Below are 15,252 nucleotides of genomic sequence, written 5' to 3'. Positions count from 1 at the left end.
ACAAAACCATGAAAGCCGTCATCAAGCTGCTGTCTCATTCAGAAAGACATGTACAGTCCCAGCAACGATGACTATACGGTTGATCTGTGTGCCAGCGACAGCCTCCTAGAAATTCACGGGCTGGATTTTAGATCGGATCGTTTGCTGAGTGCGTGCTTGCAATGATTGCGCGACATGCCTTGTTGGCTGGAAGGCGAGACGCAAAGTCTAGACTGACGACAACGACGGTATCGTGTACGGGAAATCAGGCAATGTTGCAGATTTCCTCAAAAAATCTCGTTGAGAACATGCAGTACTAGTATCAAGATTATCAGTGTCGGTAGGACTAAGTGGACAAACAGAAGGATACAAAAAACCAATGCGAACAACATCTTCATTTATTGCGTAAGCTCGAACAATCTTGACAAAGACAAAATCGCCTGCGTCCTGATTGGGGAGAAGGCTACGGCAAACGAGTGCATGGCGCTTATCCCAGTGCAGATGCTAACGCTGGACAGGGCTCTGACAGAAAGACATCGTAGCAACGAAATGAGATACTAGCCTCCGCTCAGATACTCCAACCGTTCGTAACGGGCGGATCTACCCCAGATCACTCGAAAGCATCTAAATATCCCCAGAGCTAGGCTTGAACGATCCGGCGAGCGTTCGGCTGGATCCCATGTCTCAGCGCGACGGTAGCACCACACTTAGGCACGTCCTGGAGTGCATAGGGCTGAGATATCTGGGGACTAGTCTCTGTGCTACGTCTGGGCATGACTAAGAGTAAGTCCAGCTTTCAACGTCGAAGGAAAGGAGAGGAAATATGGTGCGAAGCTACATGCGAATGTGGTACATGTACGCTCTCTTGCCTGTGGAAGGTGTTGGGCTGTAAAGGACGGTTGTAGTCCCTCTACATTGTTACGCCAATGGTATCTTGTTGGTCTGGTTGGTTTACTCGGCATGTACTGTGTAGCCACAATGCTGAAGTTTGTCCTTCACGATGATTGCGGGAATGTTGCGATGGCCAGAAGTCACGATAGGCTCTCAAGCTGGGTACGTACGGAACACAACTTCAGCATTACCTCGGTCTTCTAGTCTCCTGGGTACAACGGATGAAGAGCTCTCTAACCGCCGGCTGGAGAATGGGGTAGGATGGAGAATGCGGTGACATGCGACGGAGTCATGATAGGCCTGATGGGGTTTTCCGATGGGTGAAGTCTGATTCGCACAACGCCAAGGCCGTCACCCGATGAAGGGCCGGCCCTCACACTATACCTAAAAAAATGTTGCCGCCACGAAGTTCCCCGAAAATGATACAACTAAGCTGCAGATTTTTCCTGCTGGGAACGCAAGGAACGGCCAAGCTACACATTCCACACGGTAATCCCGCGATAAGCATTGCCGCTTGTACCTTCGCGATCAAGGGGACGCGAACTGGCGGCGCCAACCCGCACGTAGCCGACCTAATCCCGGCTCGAAAATTTCGATCACCCTACCGTCACGGTTCAACTTCTGCATCTTGCGCGGCGAAACGAGTGTGTTGCCCGCCAAGTGGAGCGACGATGAAAATTTGGACGGTCGACTGGCTTTCCAGAGCGTGGAGTACGCCGACGGCTAACATGATGGCTCATGGAGTATTGCGCGATGACTCCACTTCCTGTGACCGTGTGTTTGATTGAAATATCGATTTTGTCCCTGGCTCTTGCGCCTTTGACATCAACCATCACGACTTCGTTGTTGTTGTGCACCTTTTGAAGCTCAAGCCCTGTCTTCGGGTTCTTTGCCGACACCACCACCAACATGGCATCCGCCTCTGAGGAAATTACGCCCAAGATGGACCAGCGGTCGGACAAATCGGTCTCGCACTCAGCGAGCGACGTTGAGAAGCAGGCCGCTCCCCCCAAAGATGAGCTACAGCGCAAGCTTTCGTCCCGACACTTGCAGTTCGTAGCTATCGGTGGCACAGTAGGAACTGGTGTCTTCATCGCCAGTGGTGGCTCCATCGCTACTGCTGGTCCTGCTGGAGCACTTTTGGCTTACGTTTTCGTTGGTACCCTGGTCTACTCTGTCATGCTCAGTTTGGCTGAGATGGCTACCTACCTACCCATCTCTGGTGCATTCACACAGTATGCTGCTCGTTTCGTCGACCCTTCGCTAGGTTTCTCTATGGGATGGATTTACTGGTTCTCCTGGTCTATCACATATGCGCTCGAACTCACAGCCGCCGGTCTTATCATCCAATGGTGGGACTCGGACCTCAGCATCGGCATCTTCATCACCATCTTCTGGGTACCGATCACGGCTGTTAACTTTTTGCCTGTCGATATCTTCGGAGAATTCGAATTCTGGTTCGCGCTGATCAAGGTCGTCGCCCTTGTTGGCTTCTGGATCTACGCCATCTGCATGAACGCAGGTGTTGGTGCGCAAGGCTACATCGGCTTCAAGTACTGGGACTCCCCCGGTGCTTTCGCCCCTTACCTGGCCGAAGGACCTGTTGCCAAGTTTGTCGGTTTCTGGGCCGTTCTCATCCAGGCCGGTTTCGCGTACCAGGGTACTGAGCTCTGTGCTATCGGTGCTGGAGAGTCCGCAAACCCCCGTGTTACCATGCCTCAAGCCATTCGCAAGACTTTCTGGAGCATCTTCACCCTTTTCGTTTTCACCATCTTCTTTGTCGGTATCCTGGTCCCATACGACAACGAGGCTCTCCAAATTGGTGACACAAACGCTGGCTCATCGCCCATGGTCATTGCTTTCCAACTCGCCGGTGTTTCCGCCCTTCCTGATATCTTCAACGCCATTCTGCTTACCGTGGTGCTTTCAGCCGCCAGCTCCAATGTCTACTCCGGCTCTCGTATCCTTGTCGGTCTTGCGGAAGAGAGGTGTGCCCCTGCGTTCCTCAAGGTCACAAGCAAGCGAGGTGTCCCATACTGGGCAACTGCAGTCACTGGTGCCATGGGTCTGTTGGCCTACATGAACCTCAGCGCCAACGGTGGAGAGGCGTTCAACTGGCTCCTCAACATCGTGTCAGTCGCGGGTTTCATTGCCTGGACTTGTGTACTGGTCTGCCACATTAGCTTTATGCGCGCACTTAAGGCTCAAAACATTGACCGCGACACCCTCCCCTTCAAGTCATGGGGCGGCCGTCCTCTCGCCATCTACGGTGTTACTTTCACCGCCATCATCACCATCACCCAAGGTTTCACCGCGTTCGTCCCGTGGAGCACTGAAGACTTCTTCATTGCGTACATCAGCTTGATCCTTTTCGCCGTCCTTTACCTTGGCCACAAGATTGTTACCAGGAGTAAATTCATCAACCCTGCCGAAGCCGATCTTCTTACTGGAAAGTTCGAGGATGAGATGAGCGAGACTTGGGAAGAGTCATCTGCCTCAGGATGGAAGAAAATGATGAACAAGTTCTTATAGGCATTGCTCCATGCTTAGACCTTTGCAACGAAAAGTGTTTTGGATTCAATCCGATGGCATAGCGCAGCGTTTAGAGCATTGCATGGCGTTTTGATTTCTAGCGTTTAGGTTGCAGATACCAATGTTAATGTTTACTCACTTCACACTTCACTCCCTGGTCGTTTGTGTCTAGTCCTTCGATTCGAATCATCATAACTTCTCTTGTGTTTATTCAGCTGTGTGGCTGTGCAATGATCATCTTGATCATCTTCAGTCTGTTGATCTACACCGCCACACTGTGGCTATGTGGCCATGTTCATCCACCATCGCGATCGCCCATACAACATGCTAGGCTACTAGGTATCAAGTCCATCATTGTACGCCGGTATTGCGATGTTCGTCTAATGTCCATCGGTAGGAAAACAGGTTGGGTTGATCACTGAAACTTGACTGAGGTACGACACGCGCAGAGTGACGTGGTGGGCGTCTTAAGCCAAGCCTGCAAGTCGAAGATCGTACTGTTTTGAAACCTCAAATTCATATTCTCATGTTGTGGTATCATGCTACATTGTCGTACAATCCAAACATAACTCCGTCGCTAAGTAAAAACATCGTGATCAACTCAAAACTAGGTCCTCGCCTCATTACGCGCTGACCGCTGGCTACCACTCACAATCACCTGAGATACCTCGTCTTCCCTCTTCTAAGACCACAGCCTCACAACTTCTACAACACCCAGTCCCAGCGCAGCTACCTGTAAGACGCGGCTTGGCGATAGCATGTCCGACGCAACGCTGCTGGAGTTTCCCCCGCTTCCCTTGCCTCCTTTTCCTCCTTTACCACCGCTGGATGCTCGTTCTTCGAGCTGAATTTCTGGTGCTGTAAGCACATCGCGTGCTGATAGTGCGTTGCGGAATTGTTCACGAGTCTCGATGGTGACGGGCTCGGCCACCGCGTCTGGGTTGGCGACGGGAGCCGGGCTGGCGAGCGCGAGAGTCGCAAAAAGCAGAGTTGTTGCCGCGGTAAACTTCATTATGGATAATGATTGAAGAAGGTTTTGAAGAAGAAGATTGCAGGGGCAGCGGTACAGAGCTCGGAGTTTTGTAGATTGACCACTTTATCAAGATTGCTTGTTTGATAGATAAGTCGTTAGAAAGATACTTTCGTATTACTTAAAGCGTACTGCGAATGTTTTGTAGGAATGTACAAGAACAGCGGCATGTGTTGCATTTATGTATTGTAACCACAAGCGGTGTGCCCTATGATGCACACCATGGACGCCTTACACACAGCCTGTGAGATCGCCAACACAGCCTGCTTCTAACCTGTCGCGACACCTGTAGTGGTCTGTGACGTTGGTGAAGTTTACACCAATAGCGACAGCTCTATGCGACCAATCGTAGTCAGCAGCGAAATTGGCTGACGACTTGGCTTTCTTGGCGGTCAGCTGAACAAGCGTCCTGTCCCGCCTTCGGTTGCCTGTTGACAGAGCTTGTAGAACCCGAGTTGGGTATCGCGTCGTGTGTGTAACTCGTTCGGCTTCCAACCAGTCGACCTTCTTAACAAATGACAGCCTTGAGGGATACGTGTACCCTGGTATAGTGTTGCATCTTGCCAGCTATGCGGCTAGTGAAGATGAGCGGAGGGATCGTCCATGTCCTGGTAGTTTGAGCCATTCAAGGCTGTGGCTGATGGGGCCTTCGCGAGCGGGGAGTTGGTTGTGTACGAACAACTAGCAAGACGTTCCCGAGCGCGTCCCGTATGACCCCGATAGGTTCTGCTTGCTCTCTGAAGTATACTGGTCCTTGTCCTGACTGGCAGGTATATGCTGGAGGCGAACGGGCCATGCACGTGGTTTAGCTGATGAAGAAGGAGAGTTTCGCATCGCCTTGGGAAAAAACTGCCGTGCCATCGGACGAAGAGCAGCAATGCTAACGAAGATGATTCCTAAGCTGCATTCTCCTACTGTCAGGATAAGACAGACGACGCTTTGATCTAGACGTTTGTTAGCTGGTATCTCCGAACTACATGAACACCATCCACGCAAGTCCTGCGGCTAACCAATACGATGTATGTTTCTTTGGTTGCTAGATCTGAGAAGGCCCTACTGCTGACGCTTGAAGTAGAAGCTTACTTACAGGTAATATCCAAAACGCGTAACTGGTGTAGATAGGCAATGCGGACAATGCCTACAATGCATGCGCTGCGGTGGGTCAGCATGGTTCGACAGCATGCCATATACGCTTTTGACATACCTTGCACCTCCTGCTAAAAGCACACAGAGAATGACTCGTTGCTTTCTTGGTAGATTCAACTTCCAAAGATGGGATAAGGGTAGCACAAAGAGGAGGAGATCCGTCGCGACATTGACGGCGGAACTAGCATAGAGATAGCTCACGTAATCCACGCATACTGGTTCAATAGTGAAGTTCCACGCTCCTCGGACAGGACGGCACTGGAAGATGGTGACAAAAATTCCTGTAGATGCTTTAGCATGTGTGAACATGCGGGAGGCATTGTGTCTTACCCGTAATGAACAGGCCTAGAATGATCACAGATATCGCGTACAACGCCGCGCGGAATGATTTGTCGGGGATGAAGCGAAGGTACTGTGATATGATGGCGAGTTTCGTTAACGCAATAGCGAAGCAGTATAGCACCTGGCAGACGAAGAGATACTGCAGTGCATTAGTCGCTGCTCTTTGACTTCGGAATGTCAAACTTTCTGGCTACCGAACGCTAGCTTGGAACGTGGCCCTCGAAAGTGTGCTTGTACTTACCAGTATACAGTTCTTCAGTGTGTCAAACAGCGTCGGTATAGGCAATAGCCAAATATGTCGCCCAAGACCATGGTGAGTTGCTACGGTACCATTAACCCGAATCAATATACCAAACGGTTGCTGCTTACCTGCGATGCACATTCCCGCTAGAGCGACCGTGAAGACCGCGGCGAAGATGATGAGGACTGTTATCCATTAGTTATAATCTTTTGTTTTCTGTTTAACACGTACCATCGTCTAGAAAGATATGCCGAACGTATCTTGCTCTAGAGAAGATTCGTAGAGCGACAGTCAAGACGACCAGGGCGATAAAAACGGTGCAAGTTATTGTAACAGCACCAAGTCGTGATGAGTGGTCGCTGAAATCGAACTGGCTGATATCGACTTCGATGCCACCGAAGTAAACGGGGTCCAGATTAGGACCCGACTGGCTCGCCATCCTGCAGGGACTTGGTATTTTCTGACAAGGTGTTCAGAAAGAGTACGGTCCGCGTCAAGATGTATGAAATGAAGAATCCCATGGGGACTTGAGTCGCCGAAGAACTGGGCCGCGACCGGCGCATTGTTAGAGAGGCGAACCGTCTGCAATAGATGCGTAATAGACGGGTTGTAACTTTGATCGTCCTTAGTGTCACCTAAGACCACGTCCGGTATGTGGCGTCTTTCATAACTTTGGGTGAGACCATACTATTATCGGCCGACTACCGCCGGTGAACGCAACACTAGAGGCTAGTCCAGAACGTGGCGAAGCTGTTCCCCGGATGAAAAGCAAGATGTGACCCAGATGCTTGGAACTCTATACTGGGTAGTGTGCTGAACAGACTTTTGATGCCTTTCAAGCTGAACTCGTGCTCTCGTGCTCTCGTATCATCGGACGGCAGGGCCTCTACGATGCAATGATAGATGAATTGTCTACCGATGTTAGGTCCCGAGGTTCGAGCTATCGAGGGTGTGCGGGCCTGCGCTGTGCGGCTAGGTGCCAACCTCCTTGATTCCCACACCCTTCTAGAGAAGAACGAGCCCACATCACCTTATGCAGGCACCAGTAGAGTCGATGACAGGTTCAGGGCAAACCGCACCGTTGCTTTCACAACCAACCATCTACGTGATTGGCCATGATAAAGAGACTGACAGGACATATACCTAAGACATAGTGACCCAAACGTTTCGGGCGGCCATGCATTGTCGATCCTAGATGGGTACAATAACCGTGTCATTGAACTAGTAGCGCTCTGTGAAGGGCCGAGGTCAAATGGTCTGTAGTATCGCTGGCTGACTTGGGCATGGTGAAAGTCTATTGCAGATGGATCTCCTGTGGCGTCATTTGATCCGCGATCGCTCCTTTCCGCGTTCTACGACGGTAGGTGATCCCATTTGTTGGCTACAGTCACTAAGATAGTTGTAGCTCTTCAATAGCTGCTCTCTCCTTCTCGCCACGCGTCCAGGTGGTTAGAAATTTGATAGGGTACCAAGGTAGGTCGCACACAGCAGGTGGTGATGTGATTTGGCTGAGAAGCGCATATTCACCATTCCGATAGCCACGCGGTGGCAGCGATATGTTTCGATGAGAAATCTGAATGTGCGGGCAGGTGCCTGACAAGCAGACCATGGCGCCGGACTACGTTGACGGCGTGCGACGATGAGTGCGGGATGGGGAGAGAAGCGTCCTGACGGAACGCATCCTGACGGGTCGGGTTCGTGTCCGGGATGCTGATCCTGTGGGCTCCACGGCACGGACTTCAACGCCTCTTCTTCCCACCAAGGTCGCAATCATCCATCTCTTAAGGTACCCGTGCATCTCCATCGATTTGGCGCAAACCTCCATGAATCGCGAACATCTCCATGCATGCGCTCATTTCCACAAATGTATCGCGCACTGTTACATACCTTTTGTGTTGAGCTAAATCTTCTCATCTCCGCGGCGCTCACTAGTCGACATGTTCGCCCAGCAAATTATCCATGGGTGACATAACCTTTCCCCGAGTCTTCCTCACCAAAGTTCAACGTCCTAGAACTCACCTCATATCCGAACTGGTTGTTCCTGCGTTCTTAAGTGCCTCCCAAGAGCCTTCCAAGAGCCCCCGCATACCTTCATCCTCGGTATACTCATATGTAGTTCATTGCGTCATATGCTGCCCAACCGGGCTAAACCATGCCTGCCACGCGGACGATATAATCAATGCATAGGTATAACTACACCTCAGGAACAAGAGATGCATGGCTACGTACCCCCGGCGGTGGTGGCTTCCGCATCTTGGCGACCTCGACAACAGCGGAGCCCCGGAAGACGCGTCTCCCACTGCACGTGGGGAGCTTGGCCAGCGGAGACTCAACAAAAAGAGTGGCAGACTGAGGCCTGTAACAAGTAAGGCCAAGTTGACAACTGCCCAAGTATATGGGATAGAAGGAGGCTGAGTCGCCGACAAGACGCCCTAATGATGCCGAGTTCGAATGAGCGATAGGTGCCGCGACAACGCCGATGCTTGAACCCGGAGCCATGGGCGGGAATGTCGTCTTTGACGTGCGCTATTGTGAGACATTGGTATATATGTGGAGGCGGGGTAAGGTATTCTTGCTTTAAGAAGCGTGATCTTGTTTCTAAGGTATCCCCGAACTTATCTACAATCGGTAGCTGATATACAATTTGTTGTTGAATTACACTCTGGCATCCCCGGCCTTGCTCGACTCTTTCAATTAGAATCACAATGGCCACATCAACAGACCCGACTGTGCCGCTCCCCACCACGACCGACAATGACGATGATGACGATGATGTGACTTCTCTCGCACCTGGACCACCTGGACCACCAGGCCCAACACCGAACGCCTCTACAACACCAGCATCAGCATCAGCATCAGCAACAGCAACATCATCGTCACCGCTGTCATCTCTAACGGGCGTCCCCACTCCAAATTCGACTGATGCCCCAATTTCCTCAGGCCCAGCTGCCACGTCCGGAAACGGCGGACTTAGCGCTGGTGCCAGCGCGGGCATTGGTGTGGGAGCTGCTGTTGGGATAATTCTACTATTGCTAGCAGGCTGGTTCCTTGTACGGAGAAGACGTTCTGGATTGTTGCGCCGTCTATCGAAAATATCCGCCGTCAGCGGCGGCACTACGCACGACCTAGAGAAATCCGGGATGGGAATGAGCCCAGAGATTATAGAACATGGAGCGCTTGGCCCGGCGGAGATGGAGGCTGGAAATGCAAGTCAGAGGCGCCCTTCTGAACTCGCCAGTCCTGTTGTCCCTGTGGAGGCTGCTGGGACTCGAAGTTTTGCTGCAGAATTGCCAGGCTCCGAAGTTCCCCCGGCAGGCGTGAGGAAGGGAAGTAAGGAGCGGCTGTTTCTAGATTCGCCAATTGATGAAGAAGAAGGCCGGTTCGAGAAGGATTTGAGACCAATCGACGAGAAGAAACCACCATTGTGATAACAGACATGTTGTATGCTAGTGTCTCGTTTATCCGTTATAGGCGTCATCGGAATATACCCATATTAATCCATCCGTTATGGCTGGCAGTGTCCGAGATCCGATAGACCTCCTTGTGTGCGGCTGAGAACGTCGACGGTTCTGTCATGTTTGCTTTGTTTGTGGAAAGTCCCACAAGGTTGTCGCTCAAGTGTTTGTGTTCTCGCGATGACTCAATGGGAAATGCGCATTTGGAGGCGGCGAAATTGGTGAGGCGTCTTGCGAGGAATAACACCATGATGAGCGTAGTAATGGTGAAACCTCGCCAGAAGAGGCTTCAGGTGGTGAGACTGTGAGCAGTGGTAGGCGCGAATATACGGCCTCAAGGGTAGGGCCTGAAGGTTCCGGCTCAAGTGCCATACTCCACGTTCTCCATTGCTCGAGTTTCTGGGCGTACAACTCTTCCGCTTCTTTCGACTTGTCGTGGTGGTTGTCATTTCCGTCCACTTCTTGTGCAGCGGTATCGCCGTGCAATTCAGGTATCTGACCTGCATCCAGCTCGTAGATGATCTGAGCATCTACTTCGACAGGTGGTGGCGGTGGTGGAGGTAATGATGGTGAAGACGCAGGCGTGGCGGCCCACCAAGCCTTCTCTTGCGGTCCGGCTTCGGCATCCATGATCTCTGCCTTTGTTGTATGGAGTTGTGCTCTTCGAGCTAGTACTCGGTTTCTCCGTCTGATGGCAAAGAAAGCGAGAATGGCAATAACGACGACCGACACGGAACACGCTACTCCAATGGCAATACCACGCTTGATACCAGGGAGTGCCAAATCAGTTTCCAGAGCAGTTTCTGCCTCAGTTGTCGTCGTCAGGTTCGAAGGTCTCATAGTGGGCGATGGTGCGAACGTCGCAAGATTCACTTGAAGCTTCGCATATGCATGAGACGTGGACAGAGGAAAAGTTTAATGCTTCATTGCAGAGTGCGGCTCTCGGGCATATGCAGTACATGGTCGGGGCATATATTGCGGCGCAGTTGTGAAGCCTGCATGATCGCCGCACCAGCCTAGCAACAAAACCATGCCAGAGGTGGCTTCGGCGGCTACAGCTCATGAGACTGGGGGTGAACACGCTGCTCTGGACCAACCAAGCCCCGGCGCGTAGGGGCAGTGCAACAGACATGGAACGCGGCATAAGCCTCTGTGATGGGTATCACGATAGTTCTCGCGTGGTGGAGAGGAACTGGGGCCGGTAAGATGTAAGGGGCATGAGGCTGAATGCTGGTGTTGCGGCACCGTAAGCGTGGTTGCGTAACAAGGCGTCACGTCATCGTCTGCCTTCTGAGCATGAAGCCTGAGCAACCACGGATACAATGCTTTCATCAATTGAACGTTTATACTCAGGTTGTCTATGTCGCTTCGCACCAGTCTTCTCTGTAGCCGTGAGTGGTTTATTCGATGTAGGGCAAAGCCTGGCGCTAAGCGAGCACCTTCAAACCACATCCTGCCCAACCCTGCGACTCTGTCCTGCCATGGAACAAAACTTTGTTTTCTCCACCGCCCTATCCCCGGAAACATGAATTGCCACAAGCTCGGCTTTCCCGCTGTCAGCCACGGGTTTGACGGCAAGCATCATGCTGCTAGGCTGCCTCGGGGTCGCGGGGATCTCAAATCGCTCAGCCTCGCTGGCAGCCTGAACCTCAGTTTGGAAGCGGCCTCATACTTTGACGTGTCTACCTAGTATACAAAGCTTGTCTCAATAAAGATACTTCTGTCGGTGTCTAAAATAACCTTCAAGGCGAGTCAGTTGTTAAGCAGCCGTCTGTAGTAGCAACTGTTCAGAAGACGGAGCTAGATAGCTAATCATTCACGATTTATCAACATTGCCATGTGGTATCCACGTCGTCTCCAATGCAACCTGTGCAACCGGAACTCTTTGACTTTGACGCTCTCATTGTGAGGCAGAAAACTCAAACGGCTAACATGATAGCATGTGAATCTGTGCAAAGCAAGATGTCGCGAAAGGAAGGCTGGAGTGGAGAGTCGGTCTAGGTCCAAGATGGATTAGCGCAGCAGCGGATGACGCTAGGCCGAGCCTCATCCATGTCCCCCCAAACGCGAACATCGGCGCATTGGTTCCACGGCGACACAGCAGTTTAACAGCTGCGCGCATGCGATATTGGTTGATGCGCATGGGCCCAGCATGAATGAAGAGGACGACTACGAGAATGGCAACAGTGAGAATACCCAGCCCTCTCCACATAGCTGTCGACTGACGGCGCGCAACAGGTTCCGCCGAGGAGGAAGATGAGCAGGAGGAGGCAGACGCTATGGACGTAGACGAGGAAGAAGAGGGCGACGACGGGGATGACGGCGACAACGATGACGACGACGCAGAAGGGGACAACGACAACGACAACGACGATGAGGACCAGGACCAAGATCAAGACCAGGACGAGCCCGACAGCCCTTCACAGCGACCTCGCGGTAGCATACCCAACGGAGGTACGCCTGGGCAATCAGACCCAAACCCTGCCGTCACCTTCACATCGCCCAGCCCTCGTGCAGCGGCTTCAGGCGTGCTCGGCAACCTGCCCTTCCGTCCCAGCGTGCGACAAGAGGCCTTGAACGCGCCCATGTACGATATAATACCCACCATCGCCGCCCCACACAGTACCTCGATCAATGCCATTACGGCAACACCGGACATGCGGTGGGTCTTTAGCGGCGGAGCGGACGGCTACATACGCAAGTTCAATTGGGTAGACACAGCCAATGGAAAGCTTGCCCTGACCGTGGCCCAGCGGCATCCTTTCGTCGACTCTGTTACAAAGGCGGGAGTGCTCTTGTCATACTGGGAGAACGAAGACAGTGCCGCGGCCGAGACCTTATCTCCCGTATACTCGCTCGCAGTCCACCACCAAGCCCTATGGCTGCTGTCGGGTCTGGACTCGGGAGGCATAAACCTGCAATCTGTACGCCATCAGGAAGGAACACGCATACATACGCTCAAGAACCACACCTCGGCCGTTTCCGTCTTGACGTTGTCGCAGGACGAGACATCAGTATTGAGCGGTAGTTGGGATAAGACCATCAACGACTGGGACTTGAATACCGGCCAAGTCAAGAGGAAGTTCGAGACTAGCGGCGGTCAGATCTCCGCAATCGAGCAACGGCCACTATCTACACTCCCTATACCGCAGGACACAGAAACCCTCCCGCTCTCCAACGGCACTTTCTCTTCCAACAATGCCGCCCGACCCCGACCCAACGGCATCCTCTCCAACGGCGTCGATACAAAGCCCGTCATACCAAAGGAGGAGGGCACAGAAGATGCTCAAGGATCTCCAGACGACTCGTTGTTCGGAGACAAGGATCAGGACTCGTTGTTCGGCGACGGCCAGGAGAACAACCTTTCAGCCACTCTCCCTTCGTTTGGGGACGATGACGACGAGTTCTCGAGAGCCATTGCGAATGGCATACAACAAGCCGACGAAGATGCCAATGCCGATATGGACATGATGGACATGGGCGGCCCTGTACAAGCACCCGAGGAGCCAGCTGCAGAGGAAGCGAAAGAACCCCCGGCAGCCGCTGAGACACAATCAACAGCAAATGGAACTGCAGACGCTCAACTCAATGGCACTTCCAACGGCCTGCCGCATGCAGAGGATACCGAGAAACCTGCTGCCACGTCCGCAAACCAAACCGAACAGCCAGCTTCCTCCGAGACAACCTTTGTCGACGCGTCAATGGACGGCACATTACGTATCTGGGACCGCCGGCAACCAAACCCGGTCGCACGCATAACACCACCACGAAATACACCCCCGTGGTGCATGAATGCATGCTGGTCACCAGACGGCAACTTCATCTACGCTGGCCGGCGAAACGGCACAGTGGACGAGTACAGTCTACACAAAAGCCTACGAGAACCGCGACGAACATTTAGATTCCCCAGCGTAAGTGGCACTGTAAGTGCCGTCCGGGCTATGCCCAATGGACGACATCTCATTTGGTAAGTTGACCACACCCCCCTTCATATGCGCACAGATACACGTGCATCGTGAGACAAGTGCTAACGTACACCAGCGCGTCATACGACATCCTGCGCCTCTACGATCTCACACACGACGAGGCAGGCCCGAAAGCCGGCGCGGCCGCAACCCCCTTCTTCATTGTCCCCGGACATCGCACCGGCGTCATATCACAATTATACCTCGACCCAACCTGCAACTTCCTCATCTCAACAGGTGGAAACAGAGGCTGGGAGGGAGCATCCACCGAGGTGATGCTTGGCTACGAGATCGGCATCGGATCTTAGCATGGAAGCGTTCTGATACTATACCCATTGTTCGCGGCGTTTGGAATGGCGTTCCTTGACAAGGTGGTTTGCGTGGACTTTTGTGATTGGGCAATAAGAGTAAAAAGTCAAGAGTTGAGAGTTTAATGTGTAAGGATCGTGACTGCAACGCGTGTGCTTGGTGACGTTGAGATATACGCAAGTGCTGATGTCGAGAAATTACGACGAAGCCGTTAGGTTGAAGCTTATTCTTCTTTTCTTTTTCCTCTCTCTTGTGCTTGTTGCAACCATTTCGTTTATTCTGCCATTGCAGCTGATCGACTACCTAGGAGACTCGGCACTTTCGTACCGCGTCGATTATGTCACGCGGAACACGCGTCCAGCATGATTTTGCGACACCGGAGATGCGGGGTAAGATTGATCAAATCTTTTCCAGAAGCGCTTACCATCCCCCATAGCCCGAGACGATAGGAACATTGCGGAAGGAAGAGAGTAAAGAGAAATGACGTAGTCGGTGAGAGCCTCGTCGTAGCAAGGAGAAGCATTGGGCACAAGAGTCGGGTAGCCAGTACGCGCGCGCGCGCAAGTCAAATAATTCTCGGATAGAGAGGGGCGATCTGAGTCCGTGGTGTTGCAGAATTAGAATGGCAGTGGGGCCCTTTCCAACATGCACCCCGCGGACACCACCCCTGGCGTTGACATCGGCACAAGTCAAGTACCTAACAGGTTGGTATGCCGGCATTGCATGTCGCCATCGTCACGATGTGTCGGCGTTTGGTGGAGGGATACCAGCGGTGAGCGCCTTGTATGTACGAACGGAGACGAAACGAAACGAGAGATGGTTGACCAATGACCATCTGCTCGCCCGAAACCGAACGCGCGCGTCATAAAAGTCCGAGGTGGGCCGATGCTGGTCCGATTTGTGTTTCAAGAAACCTGGAACAAAAGAGTCCGAAGTGTCAAAGACCCACAGGTATGGTGTTTCTTCCTTGGTACAAATGCAGGCAGACGGTTTGGGGAATCCCTGCTTGTGATTTGTAGGCTAGCGATGGAGTTAGCTCCCGTGCGCTCGCGCCTCGTAGATCGTATCGCGGAAAGGAATGGCGGAAATGGCGGTGTAGAGCGGTGAAAGGCATTGGGATATGCGACTTGAAGGACGTTGAGGGACTACGCGACGAGGATGTAGATGTCGGGTGGGAAAACTTCTAGTCTTTCTAGGGTGGTCCCAGCGGTGAGTGGTAGATCACGGTACGCGTGCCACTGCATCGGTCGATTTGTGTAGACTAAGGACCCAATGATTTGAAAAAAGCAAATTGTGTAGAGAGCGCTACTGCGACATGCAGAGTTGTAGTCCACCAGAAGCAGTAAGACGCGGTGCTGTCAA

At 52.4% G+C, this 15,252-nt stretch overlaps 6 protein-coding genes across 6 annotated transcripts; 3 read left to right on the top strand and 3 right to left on the bottom strand.

The window, feature by feature from the left end:
• Nucleotides 1-1,779: 1,779 nt before the first annotated feature.
• Nucleotides 1,780-3,402, top strand: CC77DRAFT_944171 (histidine permease; the record flags this gene model as incomplete). The annotated part of the gene is made up of 1 exon (XM_018534950.1): nucleotides 1,780-3,402. The coding sequence occupies one exon, from the start codon at nucleotides 1,780-1,782 to the stop codon at nucleotides 3,400-3,402; it is 1,623 nt and encodes a 540-aa protein (XP_018381949.1).
• A 682-nt stretch (nucleotides 3,403-4,084) lies between these two features.
• CC77DRAFT_1064984 (hypothetical protein) lies at nucleotides 4,085-4,414 on the bottom strand (the record flags this gene model as incomplete). Its single annotated transcript, XM_018528773.1, has 1 exon — nucleotides 4,085-4,414. The coding sequence occupies one exon, from the start codon at nucleotides 4,412-4,414 to the stop codon at nucleotides 4,085-4,087; it is 330 nt and encodes a 109-aa protein (XP_018381948.1).
• Nucleotides 4,415-4,902: 488 nt separating this feature from the next.
• On the bottom strand, nucleotides 4,903-6,600 carry CC77DRAFT_996989 (hypothetical protein; the record flags this gene model as incomplete). The annotated part of the gene is made up of 7 exons (XM_018536496.1): nucleotides 4,903-5,376; nucleotides 5,520-5,584; nucleotides 5,637-5,859; nucleotides 5,909-6,059; nucleotides 6,162-6,241; nucleotides 6,290-6,346; nucleotides 6,393-6,600. 7 exons carry the CDS (start codon nucleotides 6,598-6,600, stop codon nucleotides 5,114-5,116), a joined length of 1,047 nt encoding a protein of 348 aa, XP_018381947.1. The 3' UTR covers nucleotides 4,903-5,113.
• Nucleotides 6,601-8,698: 2,098 nt separating this feature from the next.
• On the top strand, nucleotides 8,699-9,682 carry CC77DRAFT_380224 (hypothetical protein). Its single transcript, XM_018531440.1, has one exon. It carries the CDS (start codon nucleotides 8,867-8,869, stop codon nucleotides 9,587-9,589), a length of 723 nt encoding a protein of 240 aa, XP_018381946.1. The 5' UTR covers nucleotides 8,699-8,866; the 3' UTR covers nucleotides 9,590-9,682.
• A 93-nt stretch (nucleotides 9,683-9,775) lies between these two features.
• CC77DRAFT_996986 (hypothetical protein) lies at nucleotides 9,776-10,522 on the bottom strand (the record flags this gene model as incomplete). Its single annotated transcript, XM_018536495.1, has 1 exon — nucleotides 9,776-10,522. The coding sequence occupies exon 1, from the start codon at nucleotides 10,454-10,456 to the stop codon at nucleotides 9,776-9,778; it is 681 nt and encodes a 226-aa protein (XP_018381945.1). The 5' UTR covers nucleotides 10,457-10,522.
• Nucleotides 10,523-11,768: 1,246 nt separating this feature from the next.
• On the top strand, nucleotides 11,769-14,283 carry CC77DRAFT_1077777 (WD40 repeat-like protein; the record flags this gene model as incomplete). The annotated part of the gene is made up of 3 exons (XM_018529267.1): nucleotides 11,769-11,832; nucleotides 11,855-13,583; nucleotides 13,658-14,283. 3 exons carry the CDS (start codon nucleotides 11,769-11,771, stop codon nucleotides 13,887-13,889), a joined length of 2,025 nt encoding a protein of 674 aa, XP_018381944.1. The 3' UTR covers nucleotides 13,890-14,283.
• Nucleotides 14,284-15,252: the final 969 nt, after the last annotated feature.

Source organism: Alternaria alternata, assembly GCF_001642055.1.
Source record: "Alternaria alternata strain SRC1lrK2f unplaced genomic scaffold CC77scaffold_21, whole genome shotgun sequence".
NCBI classification, from domain to species: domain Eukaryota; kingdom Fungi; phylum Ascomycota; class Dothideomycetes; order Pleosporales; family Pleosporaceae; genus Alternaria; species Alternaria alternata.
Note: the sequence above shows the minus strand (reverse complement) of the source record. Positions and strands in the feature narration are given on the sequence as shown.

Excerpts from the sequence above, each read along its gene's own strand:
- CC77DRAFT_380224 (XM_018531440.1), top strand. The coding sequence starts at position 8,867 with ATGGCCACATCAACAGACCCGACTGTGCCGCTCCCCACCACGACCGAC.